Source organism: Aulostomus chinensis, chromosome 2, assembly GCF_037954235.1.
Source record: "Aulostomus chinensis isolate RoL2024-O1b breed Wild chromosome 2, RoL_Achi_v1.0, whole genome shotgun sequence".
NCBI classification, from domain to species: domain Eukaryota; kingdom Metazoa; phylum Chordata; class Actinopteri; order Syngnathiformes; family Aulostomidae; genus Aulostomus; species Aulostomus chinensis.
Window position 1 is genome coordinate 10,435,752 of NC_141321.1, and position 14,684 is coordinate 10,450,435.

General features: G+C 43.8%; 1 protein-coding gene across 1 annotated transcript in view; it reads right to left on the reverse strand.

The window, feature by feature from the left end:
• Window positions 1-1,110: 1,110 nt before the first annotated feature.
• The window catches only part of ddb1 (damage-specific DNA binding protein 1), a 48,289-nt gene continuing 34,715 nt past the window's right edge, over window positions 1,111-14,684 (reverse strand). Inside the window, exons 19-27 of the mRNA XM_086227200.1 lie at window positions 14,190-14,313; window positions 11,812-11,976; window positions 11,197-11,291; window positions 8,665-8,835; window positions 6,728-6,837; window positions 5,962-6,131; window positions 4,588-4,690; window positions 2,977-3,100; window positions 1,111-1,760 (exon numbers count right to left, since the gene is read on the reverse strand). Coding sequence (XP_086083326.1) covers window positions 1,677-1,760; window positions 2,977-3,100; window positions 4,588-4,690; window positions 5,962-6,131; window positions 6,728-6,837; window positions 8,665-8,835; window positions 11,197-11,291; window positions 11,812-11,976; window positions 14,190-14,313 — 1,146 coding nt within the window. The 3' untranslated portion in view covers window positions 1,111-1,676. The remainder of the gene's footprint in view (window positions 1,761-2,976; window positions 3,101-4,587; window positions 4,691-5,961; window positions 6,132-6,727; window positions 6,838-8,664; window positions 8,836-11,196; window positions 11,292-11,811; window positions 11,977-14,189; window positions 14,314-14,684) is intronic.

Sequence of the window (14,684 nt, forward strand, 5' to 3'; positions counted from 1 at the left end):
AAGTCTCCACGTGGAGCTGACTGGGACGCCTACCTGGCACAGCTACACGGCAGAGATGGAGGTCACGACTCTCCTCATGAAGACCTCCGGAATCAATGATTACTTTCTTGTTCATTCTTGTACATCTTGTGTTTTACTCAAAAATGAAATGTTCAAAACCTTTGACAGCTGAAAACTGACAGACTGGCAAATTGCTTTTTGTGTGAACATGTTTGGGGTTTTGTTGTTTGTGGTCACTGAAGTTATAAGTTTCTCTGTCTTTGCTAACTGTATTTGTCTAAACCCTTTCAATAACAACAAAACCTCACGAGAATCATTTAAAGCGGCTTGTTTCTAAGACATTCAAGAACAAAAGATACGTTTTAGATCAAACTCCAGTGTTGAAGCCCTCGTGGAACCCTGCTCATGTCGGGCTGAGGCAAAAGTGAGGGGTTACCCTCACTGAAAAGGGTTCGCAGAACACTATGTCAACCTGAAGTAAACTTTTAATAACGTGGATGTAAAAAAGTAATTCCTTCATTATTTCCTGCTACCAGATATTTGAATGAAATCCTGTCATATGGATTACAAAGTTTGAGACAATGTTTGCTTGGGTGCAGGCTACAGCGCAGCTCCTATAAACAGCAGCTGAGATTGGAAGCGGCACATTTCACACCATCTCCTCCTCTGGTCTGATCTCTTCTTTTTAAAAAAAAATCCAACTGAAACTCTAAAGTAACCTCCTCCTTTTCATTGATGGGCATACAACACACATGCAGAATACACCGAGACAAAGACAGTGGCGCGTGAGTAAACGTGTAAGTGCCCACAGTGGTGCAGGCTCCACGAAGACCCGATGCACACGTGCTGATTCACCTTCACGGCTGAAAACATGGTGGGCCTGACCTTTGACCAGAAACATCTGATCAGTTCATCCTTGAGTGCAGGGCAACGTTTGTACTCAATCTAGAGAAATTCCCTGAAGCCGCAGAGGTGGAATAGGACGTGCTGGGCTAAGCGTGGGGGAGGGGCTGGGCTGGAGGTGTTATTGGTCATGACAGAAACATAGTGAGACATCCTGGATTTTGAGGACTGCCGCTGAAAATGAGACAGAGTGAGACATTGTTGTCAACAGTACTAAAGCAAAGTTTATTAGAATAAACAAAGAAATCATCACAAAGACGTAATAGCTATAAATCTAGTTTTGCTCACTTGAATTCTCATACAGTGTGTTTGCGTACTTCAGGCTTCAATAACAAAGGTATTGTGTGGGAATTAATTACACTTCCAGGACCTGCTAACCACCAGGAAACAGTCACAAAAAGAACCCACGGGAGGTTTTTGGGGAGGACAATGTCTCTTCTTCCCTGTTTATAGTCACATTATCCACACACGCGCACGCGTGCGCGCGCACACACACACACACACACGCACACGCGCACACACACACACACACACACACACACGCACGTGCAGACCAACGTCTTCACTTTGGTCTTTTTGCTGTCCAAACAGGATGCTTCACACTTCGCCTGGAGACTCTAAACTCAGTATGCAGTTCCTTCGACATCTCGACAGAAGACAAATCTTTGAAGTCTGAAGGACGAACATGCACACACTGTTTATTTATAAATATTTACAAATCTGCCAATTGTTGCTGAGCCCCCCCCTCCCATCCCTCCTCCACAGCATCTCCTCTAGTGGATCCTCGTCAGCTCCTCCACGATCTTAATGACCTCATCCACGGTGGCCTCTCGCTTCATGCCACTGCCGTCATCGATCTGGAAGGGGGGAGGGGTGTACAGGGGTTGGGGGGTGTTACAACTCAGACACGCACACCAGCGAGGTCACAGCTACCGGCCGCTTGTTTTTACGGTTTCATTTTGCTTTATTAGTGCCGCTGTTGATCTTACAAACCTCCTGGGGATCATGTATCCCTCCACCTTCCCTGAGTTTGGGGGTCTATTTTTCAGACTGACTATTTTTTCTTCTGCATCTCAACATTATAGAAATCTCTAAGTAGAGACTCCACTGATTTTCTGATTTCAATGTGGTAGACAATTCTATATTTCAGGGATCCGGACTCCACAAAACAAATAATTTAAGAACATTTATAATTCAAATGGGGTTATTTCTCTGTGGTGCATGGGCAAAACAATTCATAGAAATGATGAATTAACTGTATTTTGAGAGTTATCATTAACCCATCAAGTTGAAAACCAGAGACACTGTTACTTAGAAGATTTTCCAGGTGTGTGGATTTTATCTGAACATTGTCTTTTGACAATTTTACATGGACTCCCTTCATTTGGACGCATATCTGTAGGTTTTGCTGGAAACAGTTCAAATGGCCAAAAATGTTGCAAAAGAAGCAGTGAGGGAAACAGACCAGCGTTGGGGACACTGGACACCAGACTGGCAGTGTGAGTGTGACGCTACGGCGTGTCAACATAATGTGTGCACTTGGACCACTTTAGTTGAGAACAGATTAAAACTACGTTTTGACGAGGTGCAAATTTTCAATGGCAGATGTAAATGAACTTGTGCAACATGTTTTATCTGAATATTAATGTTCCATCTCTCGGCTTCACACTGCAGCTTCCTGGCTCGGTGTCAGCTGCTGAAGCGAGAAACAAGCACTAGCCTGTGCTTCTGTGCTTTAAGTGCAAAAAGACACAGAATATGTTTCATGTGTTTATCTGCCAAAAGTGATCCGGCCACCTGCTCAGAGATATTTCCAGTTCCCTCACGGATACAAAGACTCTCAAGGGTCTGTGAGAGCTCCACGACACAAACAACAATGCAGCCTTGGTTTCTGTTGGGTCTCTCTGTCACTGTTGTCTCTAACAGGTCAGCACAGATGGAGCCGACAATCTGGCTGTGAGATCATGTGAATATCTGAAGCCGCTCGGCGTGTTCACCATGTATGAATAAGAACTAAATGAATCCTGAGAGTCTGACCGGCGGATATAAGTGTAGGTGAAGGTGAGCGCTCACCTGAAGAGTGCTGACGACCTCCTGCATCTTGGCTCGGCCCAGGTCCAGGAAGCTCTCGATCAGATCCCCGTCGATGAATCCTGTGGCCTGCTCCGTCTTCCGTTCCGTGTGGAAAGACCTCCAGGTGCAGCGGAGTCAAGGAAAAATCGACATGAGGCGGCTGCTTGACCTCACCATCAAACATGAACCCTGATTTTACCACCGGCACAAATCCTGGTGGGATGTGAAGGGAAGGGACCCACGAATACTCAGTCAGCCAGGAGAGGAGCAGCTCAAGTTGCAAAGACCTGGTCTCTGAACCGCAGATGTTAGAGGTGCTTTTTTTCAACCAATAATCTACTTTTAGCTTAAGTACATTTGCTATTCATACGTTTGTTATCTGTTGCATTTTACTACATCGACTGAAAGGACCTGTAATCCCAGCTCCGTGCACAGAGCTCTCCAGTTACACAGGAGAGCTTTTAAGTCATACTTCGCCCAAAAAGAGCATTTCAAGTACTTACAAATAGGAGTGTTGAGCTCACTAAGACGTTTTCCCCTCTCCATCACTTCTGTGTGATTCTGGAACCCAGAAGAACCAGCAGGAGGGAAAACAAACGTCCCTGTTAGCTCCAGACACCAATTTCAGAGTACGTAAAAGGTAAAATACACTTTTAGGGTGAAGGATCACTTTACCGACTCTGCTGTGAGGTACAAAGAGACGAGATTGTGTCAGATATCTTTCTTTCACCACCACCATTAAAAAAAGTTGTCAGTCGACATTTTCACTCACCTTTCATGACCTGAAAAATATTCAGTGCTCCAATTAGCAGGTTGTTGACATCCAAGAGCTGAGAGTGATGCATTTTTGTAAAAGACGTGATTTTCAAGCACAAAAATGAATTGTATCATTTTATTTTTTCCTGATAAATTTTGATACGAACAAAATTCATGAACAGCTCTAATGGAAATATCCTGTAAATCTCATGGCTTACTGTTGTCTCAGCGATGCTCGATGGTGAGCTCGTCCAATAGAACATGGCTGGTGGAAAAGATCGTTCACTCAGTGCTTACGGACTTGTTTTCACTCAGCAGTGGACTGCAGCTCCTAAGCTCTTCCTGCATTATTTACTTGATATTTTCACAGAGGCTTCGGGAATATTCACACAGCTATGGTGGTCCCGGGGCTTTTGGAGACGGCGGCGCCTCCATGTTGGTTTTTCTTTAATTGTTTTCTTTCTTAACGGGAGTGATTGTACTGGAGTGAAGATGTTCCGTTTCCTTCCACCACTGCTTCAGACCCACAATCACCCTGATTAGTAATCACCCTTCATGCCTACAGCATTTCCCTGTCTAGGTTTTTGTACTAAATGGCTGTACCAATTTCAATAAACTCAGGACTTGTTCAGTTTCAGAGCTTCATTTGCATGAAAGGCTTAGATGAAGTGTCCTCAGACAGGTTATATTCAAAAGATTTCAAGTATAAGGTGTCTATTACACTACTTCCAAGCTGATTTAAATATCTATTGCTGCTCTGTCTCTTTACTCGTCAGAGGTCATCCCTGGGTGTGTATGTGTGTGTGTGAGAGAGAGAGAGAGAGAGCGAGAGAGAGTAAAACACAAGAAGGATATAAACTGTGTTCAATCTTGCCCACGCTCTTGATGACCTTGTTGAGGCGGTTCTGCAGGTCCAGGAGGAGACTGTACCAGCCCTCTGACAGGGAGGTCACCAGACCTACACACACACACAAACACACACACACGAGAAAAACACCACCAACAACGGACTTCGTCTGAGTACTGCCATCACAAATCCCTGGAGTTCTTTTCATCAGGGAGGGGATCACCTTGTACTTCGATCATTAATGTGACTACTTTCCTCCTGGAGCTTTGATGCTGGAACTACTTTGACTGTGGCAGTTCAGCAGAACACTCCATGGTTCATTCAGATTTAGATTCTTTTTTTTTTTTAGATTTCATTTAGATTTTTCTCCTAAATGGTGCAGCTGCAGCACACTGTGTGATAGGGTGAAGTGTTCTGAAACTATTTAAAGCAGCTTAAGCTGAGATGAGAATTCTCCTATATCACTACTACTCCGATACGACACACTCCCCCTTTTACTTGACTAAGATGCTGTTCCTTCCATAGTTTGACCAAAAGTACAGGATTTTTATTTGACCAGCGACTGTCCCAGTGGTCTAAAATAGCAAAGAAGCATTCTGGGACATTTTCTGCTCTGAAGGACAAACACATTCTTATAATGAATGATGTTTTACTTGCTACTCATATTTTCTTTATTATCTTTTCCATTTGACCTGCAGAATCAGTGCAATCTCTTAACACAGAATCCAACTTTTCAAGGAAAACAAAGTGAGTTTATTACAGTTTGTGCAGCTGTTGGTTGTCTGTGTGGAGAGCTCCTGTGCCAGTGTTTTCAGAACCATCTGATATCTTGCACCACCTCTGGGAGCGATAAGACTAACTTCATGATAAATTGCAGCCTGTTTTGGAGGGAAAGTTCTAGGAGTAAAAGATCACGTTGCACATCTATTTTAAGAGATGGACGGGGAATTTTTTAACCACAAAGTTCAACGCTGGTTCTCATTTCCTGTTCAGCTCTCCTCAGACACTTTAAAGAACCTCAGAAGGTGTTGAGGTGAAGTCTTGTTGAGCCGGTTGTTGGTGCTGTTGGAGGACACGGAGGGAAATTGCTGCCCTGCCCGTCATACACTCGTCCATTATCACTGCAGACTAAAAGTTATGGAGGAAACCCTGAGAACAGGAAGTCTGAGGAATTAAAAACCCTCAGCTGCCTGTATGCTGGATAGCAGGAGGTAAACACGGGGAAGTATGTTGTCTGATTTGGTTGACTTGATCCATGAGCACAAGAGTGAAACTAAGAATTTAAGAGGCTCAGATTAATTCTGAGGTCACGTTAAACCCCTGAAAAGCTGACATTTAACGCAGTGTGTGTGTGTGTGTGTGTGTGTGTGTAGTTCTCCTACCAATCATGCCGTTAACGGTGCCAAAGAGCACAGAGCCCTGGGTGGGCGTGGAACTCTCGCCCAGATTCTGCAGCACCAGTGAACCGTGGCAGAAGACGTTGACGAACTCCCCGAGGTGGAAGACCCCCACCTCCTGAAGGTGCTGCCGCTCCTCATCTGTGGTGGCCGCACTGCCCGGGAGAGGGGAGGCAGGGTGATGGGGAAAAGAAGTGGTTAAGAAAATAATGTCAAATGCGAGATACAAAATTGATCAAGGCGTCAGTGATCGATTAATCAAGAAAAAAACAGGAGGAGCAGACGTATCAGAGGCGCTGGAAAAGGTCAGAGAATAATAGAGAGGCGAGGGGGTAAAAGCGTGATGAGGGAGAGAAGAGAGAGCAATGGGAGGAGAGAAGTGATACAAAAATAAAGGTCAAAAGCAGTGAGTGGTCCGAGCTGATGTATTAGGTAGGTAACAAGTGGTGGCACAAATGAAACCCACTCACTTCCAGACCACATCAGTCCTCCTTTCCATGAAATCAACACTCGTCTAATAGCAAAATGACTACAGTGAGAAATGCAGCTGAGTGGCTAAAAGCTCAGCGAAATGGCGGATGGATGAATCATCATTTCAAATTTAAATATTCAAGGACAATGCTCGTCAACAGTGTTGCTCTCACTCTCTCCCTAAAAGTCCTCAAGGGGATATGCAGAGAAAGAGACAACCCAAAACCACTGCCACCATAATGACAGTTTTATTCAGGACTAACAGCCGAATGCTCCTCACCTGTCCTTCTGGCAGACAAACAGGTTGAAGGCGTTCTCCGCCCCCAGGAAGTTGTCATCGTCCAGGATTTCCACGGCACTCATCCAGTTGGGATTGAAGTCCCGTGCAATCTGAGGGAGAACAGATGAGACGTGCTGGATCGCAAATGTTCTAGATTCAAATGCACGTTCGAATTGTAAGAAACAAATCTGAAAGTTGTTGAACCGATTGTTGAATTGTTTTGTCCTCCTGTGGAGTGTAAAATAATTAAAGGACGAACCCTCTAACACAGGGGTGGGCAATCATGTGCCATGGAAGGCCATGTGTATGCAGGTTTTCCTTCCAACCAAACACTTTCACAGGTGATTCCACTGATCAACACTCCTTCAGCCACAGAGGAGTGTTGATCAGTGGAATCAGCTGTTAAAGTGTTTGGTTGGAAGGAAAACCTGCATACACACGGCCCTCCATGGTACATGGTTCCCTACCCCTGGTCTAACGTCACACGCATTCACTGACATAATACTCAAAAATAGGTCATCAACTCGGTTTGAACGACTGTGTGTTTTTAGAGAGAATTTTCTATTATTGTTTCATTTCATTTTATTAAAGTTTAGATAGCCCCAGATCAAACAGCTGGTCCCCGTCTGGAAGAAAATAAATACTACATTATCTATGAGCAAACAAGTGCTGACTCCACACACACAAACACACACACACACACACACACACACACACGAAACCAGAGACTGAAAAAAAAAACAATGAGTTAAATATGCACTTAAGTTGTCATGCCAACGGCTCTCCGGTGGACCCCGGTTCAGGACCAGGGGTGGTGACTTCCCATGCTACACTGAGTGTCAAACTCGAGTCTTGCACTGTGACAAATCCTAACTGTTGTCCCACGTACATGTTTCTGCATCACTACGAAGCCCAGCAGGCAACGCTGCCCTCCCGCCACAGCCCCTCCCTCACTTAACGGAGCTCTACAACATTGGACACCCTAACAGCCCGGTGTGAACATTAGTACTGCCGGTCCCATCAATTTGTTCGGAGCAAGCCAGTTCCTGTTTCTCCCCAGACAGACACGGGACCAGTGGGACGCTCAGCGCGTTCAAATGCACATGCGTGTGAAAGCAGCTGTTAATGAGGTTGAAGACAACATCTCAGAGGACGTGACGCTGCACAGCACCGGAGAGGTTCAGCAGCTCCATTTCACCCCACACTTCAAAGAACTCACAGAAAAAATTATCTGCTTGAAGTTTTCCTAAGGTTGTTTAGTTTTGTGCTTTCATTGTTTCTTTCAATGATGTAAGATGTTAGCATCCTCTTTATTACTCAAAAAAGCTACCATGATAATGTTTTTCTTTTCTTTGTTAGTCCTTTATACACAAGAAGCTCCAGATGGTGGTATACAAATGGTGTATTCAATCTATACGTAAGCAGTTGCTCCAAATATATCCTCAAAATATCTGTTAGAACACACACACACACACACGTGCGCGCGTGTATGTTTTTTTTCATTGAACAAAGTGTTTTAATTTATGGTCCTGTAGGAAACACAGTAAAATATACTGCTGTGATTTTCAGCCCAAGCCGGCACAGATGAAAATATTCTAAAGAAAATAAATTCCAGCACAATAATGGAGGTAATAAAAAAAGTTTAAAAAAAAAGATATTGGATTTTTCTTCTTCTTTTCCACATATTGATATTTTTTGTGTTCTCAGTGTATCAAAGTTTGAATTCAACTGTCCTTGAGGCACTTTCTTAGTTCTGAATAAATGAGGCTCATTGGCACCTCACTCTCTACCTCAACACGGCGCGTGTCTTTCTAATCCATTTGATCACAACATGCTGAGATGTACGTAGGCGTTGGAGAAACTATCCTTAGATTTGCTGGTTCAGATCAGAAAATTAAGGTTATTAATCAAACAACCCCCCCCCCCCACACACACACCTCTTCAAAGTTACCCTCCATGGGTTTGTAGGCCAGCAGCAGCACAGACCTCATCAGGTCCCCCACCAGGATGAAGTCTCCTTTGGTCTTCAGGTACAGGGCCATGATGTTGTTGTAGTGGTTGCACTCGGTCCTCAGCTCCTTCTCGGCCGTCCACTCGTACAGGCGGACCTGAAACAGACGTGGCGAGTATGTGCTTGTTCACAAAGCAGGTCGTGATCAGCTCTTGGCTCCATGATACGCCTCGGTGAATGTTCTCAGCGGCAGCTTCATTTCGCAATCGGCTAATTACACTCACCGTTTCACACTGCTGCTTCCTTTCAAGCATTTTTTTAAAAATTCATTTGGGGTGACTGATTGGTGATGCGTGCCCTTGGATCAAACCTCCATTGACTGAATGTCGAGACACTCTGGACTGAGAAAATGGATGCCAGAGTGAGAAGCTCAGTTGGCATTTCAACTGATCTATTGTCATATCTAATTCTTTTAAATTCTATTTGTGTCCATTTAGATTTTTTTAAACATCTATTCTTCTTTTCTTTTCATTTCCCCGCTACATTCTGTTGACGTGCGTTTCTTTCATTAAAGGCACCAGGAGCTTCCTCCTTCAGCATGAAAGATGCTGCACATTTTTCAAATACTTGAAAGGGAAAAAGTCTTTCCAGACCTCAGCCAGTAGCCTGCATCTTCCTCATCATCTTCCTTCTAAGTGTTTTATTTCAATTGGGTTTTTTTTTTGCCTCTCCAGGGTTAAATTCTTGTAAACTTGCAGCTGATAATGAGGCAGCAGCTTCTCGTGACTGATCCTTTCACGTCACTGGAACTACAATTATCGCCAGGTGGTTTTCCGTCTCCACAAACCGCTTCCCGTTTAGTCCACATCCATGTCGGTCCAGACTCGTATCTCACTGAATGCAGTTCAGACATAAAGGAATTTAATAAATAATTTGAAGTGTCCTTTCTGGCAAACTGCAGCTCATCATAACTCCCTTGAGGTGTTGTTGAGAATGCTGATTAGCCCTGAAAGAGGGCCAGAGAAGTGGGTTTGCAGAACATTGTGGTCACGCAGAACCTGTGACCTTTTGCATTTTAAATGAAATCACTTCATCATTTCACACTTTTTCTGAAATGTTATTATAATTAGTGTGTGAATTGGAGAGGTACGTACATTCACCGTGATCTTTGACCGTCATCATCTACATCAGATAATTCAACTTAAAGTTTATGGCATATTAAAAACCGTCAAACTGAAGTAGCATAGATTTTCATGGTTGCTGAGACCGATAACGTTCATCAGCACCATTAACAGGTAGCTCAAAGATTTTTACAAAGTCTATTCAGGGATTAAACAGGTTGCCAGATGCTCCAGTGATTCAACATGAAAGACTTGTTCAATGCAGATGCGGTTAAAGGTTTTTGTAGCAGATACGGCTTCCTAAAACCTGCAATCCATGACTACTTGACTCTTTACGTGTGAGGATGAGGTCACCTTTCAGGCTTTTAATCCGTTTAATCGGCCTATGGCTGGGCGTGGATGAGCGTGGCATTACAGAGCAGTGGGGTGGGACTTCAAAGAGCCATCTGTATGTGATGAATCTATTAAGATACTGGACTGTAAAGTGCCTGTAAAGAGAATGCTCTTCTCTACCTCCCACGTTCCTTAAGCATTCAAAGTAAAAAGGAGTGAAAACACTCGACCTCGGAGGTGGACTTCAACCTCTACAACTGCACTGAGCTCAAATCAAGGAGCCCTGGCATCTCTTTGAACCAACTTCAAATGTAAAGACTTTCATTTATGACTTATTCAGAGGAACTGGTTCCTGACCAAGAATAAATAGGCAGCTTAAAACACACTGGCACCGCAGCAAAAAGTCCCACCCCAGCACGCAGATGAAGCATCACGCACTACCTCAGACGTCGCTGTATGATGTCAACACCAGGACATTTCAACCGATTTGTTAGATGTCAGATGACAGACAGCTACAGCAGCAGGTGAAGAGAAACATCTGGACGTTACGTGAGAATAGATTCATAAAACAACTTTTCTCTGCACTTTCTCATGCGTGAAAATAGGACACTGGTGTAAAGTGTCCTGTTGACATGCACAGAAAATAATATGGCGGCTGTACAAGTCCCCTCCACTCGCTGCTGCTGGTGTGTTTGGCCTTGACTGAACAGATAAATTTGTTATGCACCATAAGTGAGATTTAGGGACTTGTTTGGATACCAAGCATCTTATTTAAAAGGGATTGAGCAGGCAAGACATTTTTTGCTTTTACAAACAAAACAAATAATTTCTTGCCAAGTCAAATGAGTTCACATGTAAAACTTTCTACTTAGACGGAAAAAAAAAAGTCTGAAAATAAAGTAGAAAGAGATGCGTTGCCCTTCTGTCCAAAGTTGTACTGATGAATCTATGGATATCGGAGAGGTGAGAGAATTCCATGCAAGACGCAGCACTAACGTACTCGTGGCTCCAGTAGTCAAAGGTTGTGTGTCTAAATTCCCCAAGCATCATCAGCCGCCACTCACCGTGCTGTTGATGCTGGCCAGGAGTTTACCATTGAACTCCACCATAGAGTAGACGGCTCCCTTCACCTCCTTCTCAGCTACCGTTTGCAGCTTTCCTAGAGGACAGAGCACCACGTCCGTCAGTTACTGCCCGGCAAGCATTCAAAGCCTTGCTTGTCGACCGAATCTAACATACAGAGGATCTTAGAGAAGCTGAGGTTAGTGTAGCCCTCAACAGCGATATCTTTAGATGTTAATAAGAGAGAGGGAGGCATATAGATTTGGTACAAGTGTAGAATGAAATGCGAGGGGGAATATACAAGGGGGAGTGAAAGGCAGGCAATGCACCTTGAGAAGTGCGGCGTCTGAAAGGAAATGAGGAGAGCCGGCAATGGTGTGAGCAACGTCTGATAAGAGCAGATAAGAAAATGATTAAGTGAGGAGGGAAACGAGCATGGCAGGGCAGAGTGTCTGCCAGTGGAAAAGCGGATGGAGGAGAAAATGAAACTGGCTGAAGGATAAGGAGAGCAAGGCGAGAGGAGCTGGATGAGAGTACAACAGGATAAGGTGGAGAAACAAGATGATAAACGTGCATTTGAGTTTGCTTGTGTTTGCAAAAAGACAGAAGAGACGCACCGTCAGTGTAGTGGAAGACAATTATACGGCCCTGCTTGGGCTCAGCCTCCTCTGGGTACACCATGGCGGTGCCGACGATGAAGTAGACTGATGGGTCTTTTCCCAGACGACACGACACCATGCTGAGGGAATACTCACTGGGGAGGAACTGATGGGCATGAAGAACTGAGGGAGACACAAAGCACAAATACCTCAGGAAGCTGCACAATAACTCTGTCTGCTAACAAGAGTCTACGTGTTTCAGCTTGCTCCTCATGCTCTGGATTTAAAACATTCCAGGGTGATTTCTACATCGCCACTAAAATGCAGCCAGACTATACTGCAACAAAACGCCTGAAACATGAAAGGTCAGACTCTCAGACAGGAAACTAACAAGCCAGCAATATAGCCAGAGGACTTATTTGGTGGTGAGAAGATTTATAGTGGTTGCAGCTAAATGTTAAGGTCCCCACAACAACAGTTGTCAACATGCTAACTAATGTTTGTTCTCAGTCTGCTGTACTTGTTTAGTGCCAATTAGCAAACAGTAGCATACCAAGTACAACTAAGGCTGATGGGAACTCTTTTGGTTGGCCAGTATACTTGGGATAAACTTTTTCTATGCATCTATTTTCCTCTGATGCTGGCACTGGAGGGAAGGAAAGGGCAACTGTGACTAATTCTGTCTTGTTCCGGCTTTGCGCCGCTTTTAAACACACATACAATAAATAACCTGTCAAAATGGCGACAGGCTTTCCGACACCATCTGTTTTAACAAATACGGTGACATTTGGAGCCAGTACATCAATAAAGTATCAGAAGGGGAAGTATCCAGGTACCAGAGTACAGTATATTTTGTCTGACCCCAAGGAAAATCTAAAGGTGAGGAAGTCATGGGTTTGGACAATTGTGACATTCCAATTTTTAGGCCTTCATCCCAGCATCCATGAATTAGCACAAATTTAAAAATACATTTAACTTCACCTCCTCTCACATAAGCAGACAAACACCGGTTGCTGTGCTCAGTGCATGTCACCCTGAAAGCCCATCAACCCAACAAATATTGTGCAATCACGATAGACGTCGGTGCATTCCTCATGATTAAGTGTCGGAGGTGATGAAGAGCCCAATTAGAAAGAAACCTTTCGAAATATATGGGTGAATAATCCTTATTGTGTACCCTGATCGTGTCTTCTAAATTAATATGACTAATTTGGAGATTTCTGTACATCTTTGAACAAATCCTGGCTGCTGATACTTGCAGCATCCAAGGATGCACTGAGTGACTGGTGAGTTCAATCCTGGCTGAAACTACGGAGATTATATAACAGTGTGTCATCGCGTGTGTAGCGTATAGAGGACGTCTCAGTTTCTTCATAGTTTGCTTGAGCAGATCTCCTCACAGGGGTGTACAGCCTCATTATTTATTCATCTCCTTTACTATTCTGTTGGTTATATTGCACCTCTTATGGAAGGATATCTTTCATCTTTACGTTCGTATTTCAAACAAGCCGTTCAGGCAGAGGCACCCAGGAGGTAGTGGATTATATCCTCCTCAACAATCGGAAGTATGCAATAATCACGCATCTAATAAAACTTACTTGACATGGCCAATATCAATAATGTAGCAGCTGAGCAATGCTGGATGATTAAGTAGAGTGTGTGAGCCAGCACGATGGCAGTGGCCGGTTTTAGTGAACCTAGGAGATGATTACTGACTGGCGTGGTGTCGTAATAACAGAATAAATGACAAACATCAACACGTGGGCCACATTTAGTTTAATAACAGGCTGCCAGTGCACTAATGTGAAAAAGTGGACTTTAAAAAGAACATTTCTGCGTGGGATGAATGAAAAATCTCACATCCAAATGAGCAGTTTTTTTTATCTGATCACACAATGATAAGAGAGTCAGACTCTTATTTACATAGTATTTACATATAAGGTGCCCTAATTCATGCGGGTGTGGTAACGCCTGGATTTTTAAAAAGGAAAGCTTGGTGCAGTGGAATCTGCATTGCAAAAACAGAATGCAGGATTCACCATGGAAATAAATCCTCATTATTCCATCCCCAACTCTGCAGGGCAACGATGCATAATTGGGAGTATTACTGCATTAAATACTTAAAATAAATAAATAAGTCATAGACAACATAGGTACAAAGTTGGAGCAGCTAAAAACAGATTTAGTGGTTGAAATAAGTGCCCTTGTTTTAATATGTATGTGCCAACCACAGCTTAATGAATGGGTGTAATGACCAGGTGGTGGAAAAAGTGTTAGGACCTGCTTCTACTCTTAGTAATTCTCAAAGATGAGCACATTATGTTTCAATCAGAAGCAACCGCATGAAAGCGCCAGCTCTGGGAGATCAAACAGAAATGTACATCCAGCTGTCTCACCTTCAAATGTGTGCTGATCCACGACGAGCAGACTGTGAACCTCCACCTCATCGCCAAAGGACGTCTCGTGGGGGGAAGTGCTGCTGGGGAAGAGCTTGCTGGAGCTCATGCTGCTGGAGAGAGCCTGCCATTCAGCAGGCAGGACAAGACCAGGTGTCAACACAAAGAAAACTCTATGAGCTCAACTGCTGGGGTACCAGATGTGGCAAACATCTATCTGGTCACTGCGTGAGAGGCTCGCGTGATTGTGCGTCACAGTATTAAATACAAACACAAATAAAAGTCCACACCTGTCCCCTGGAGGAAGCAGTGCAGCCAGACTGAGTGGGCACAACAAATGCTGTCACACTCAATTGGCTGAAACTACTGTTGTAGCTGTCCAAGTCTTTCCAGAGCTACTGTTTTTCTTGGCAGCAGCTATGTAACTGTCAGTTCTTCTTGACAACAAATAAAACAAATGATAGTCATGTTCAATGTAATTTGAACCAGATTTGA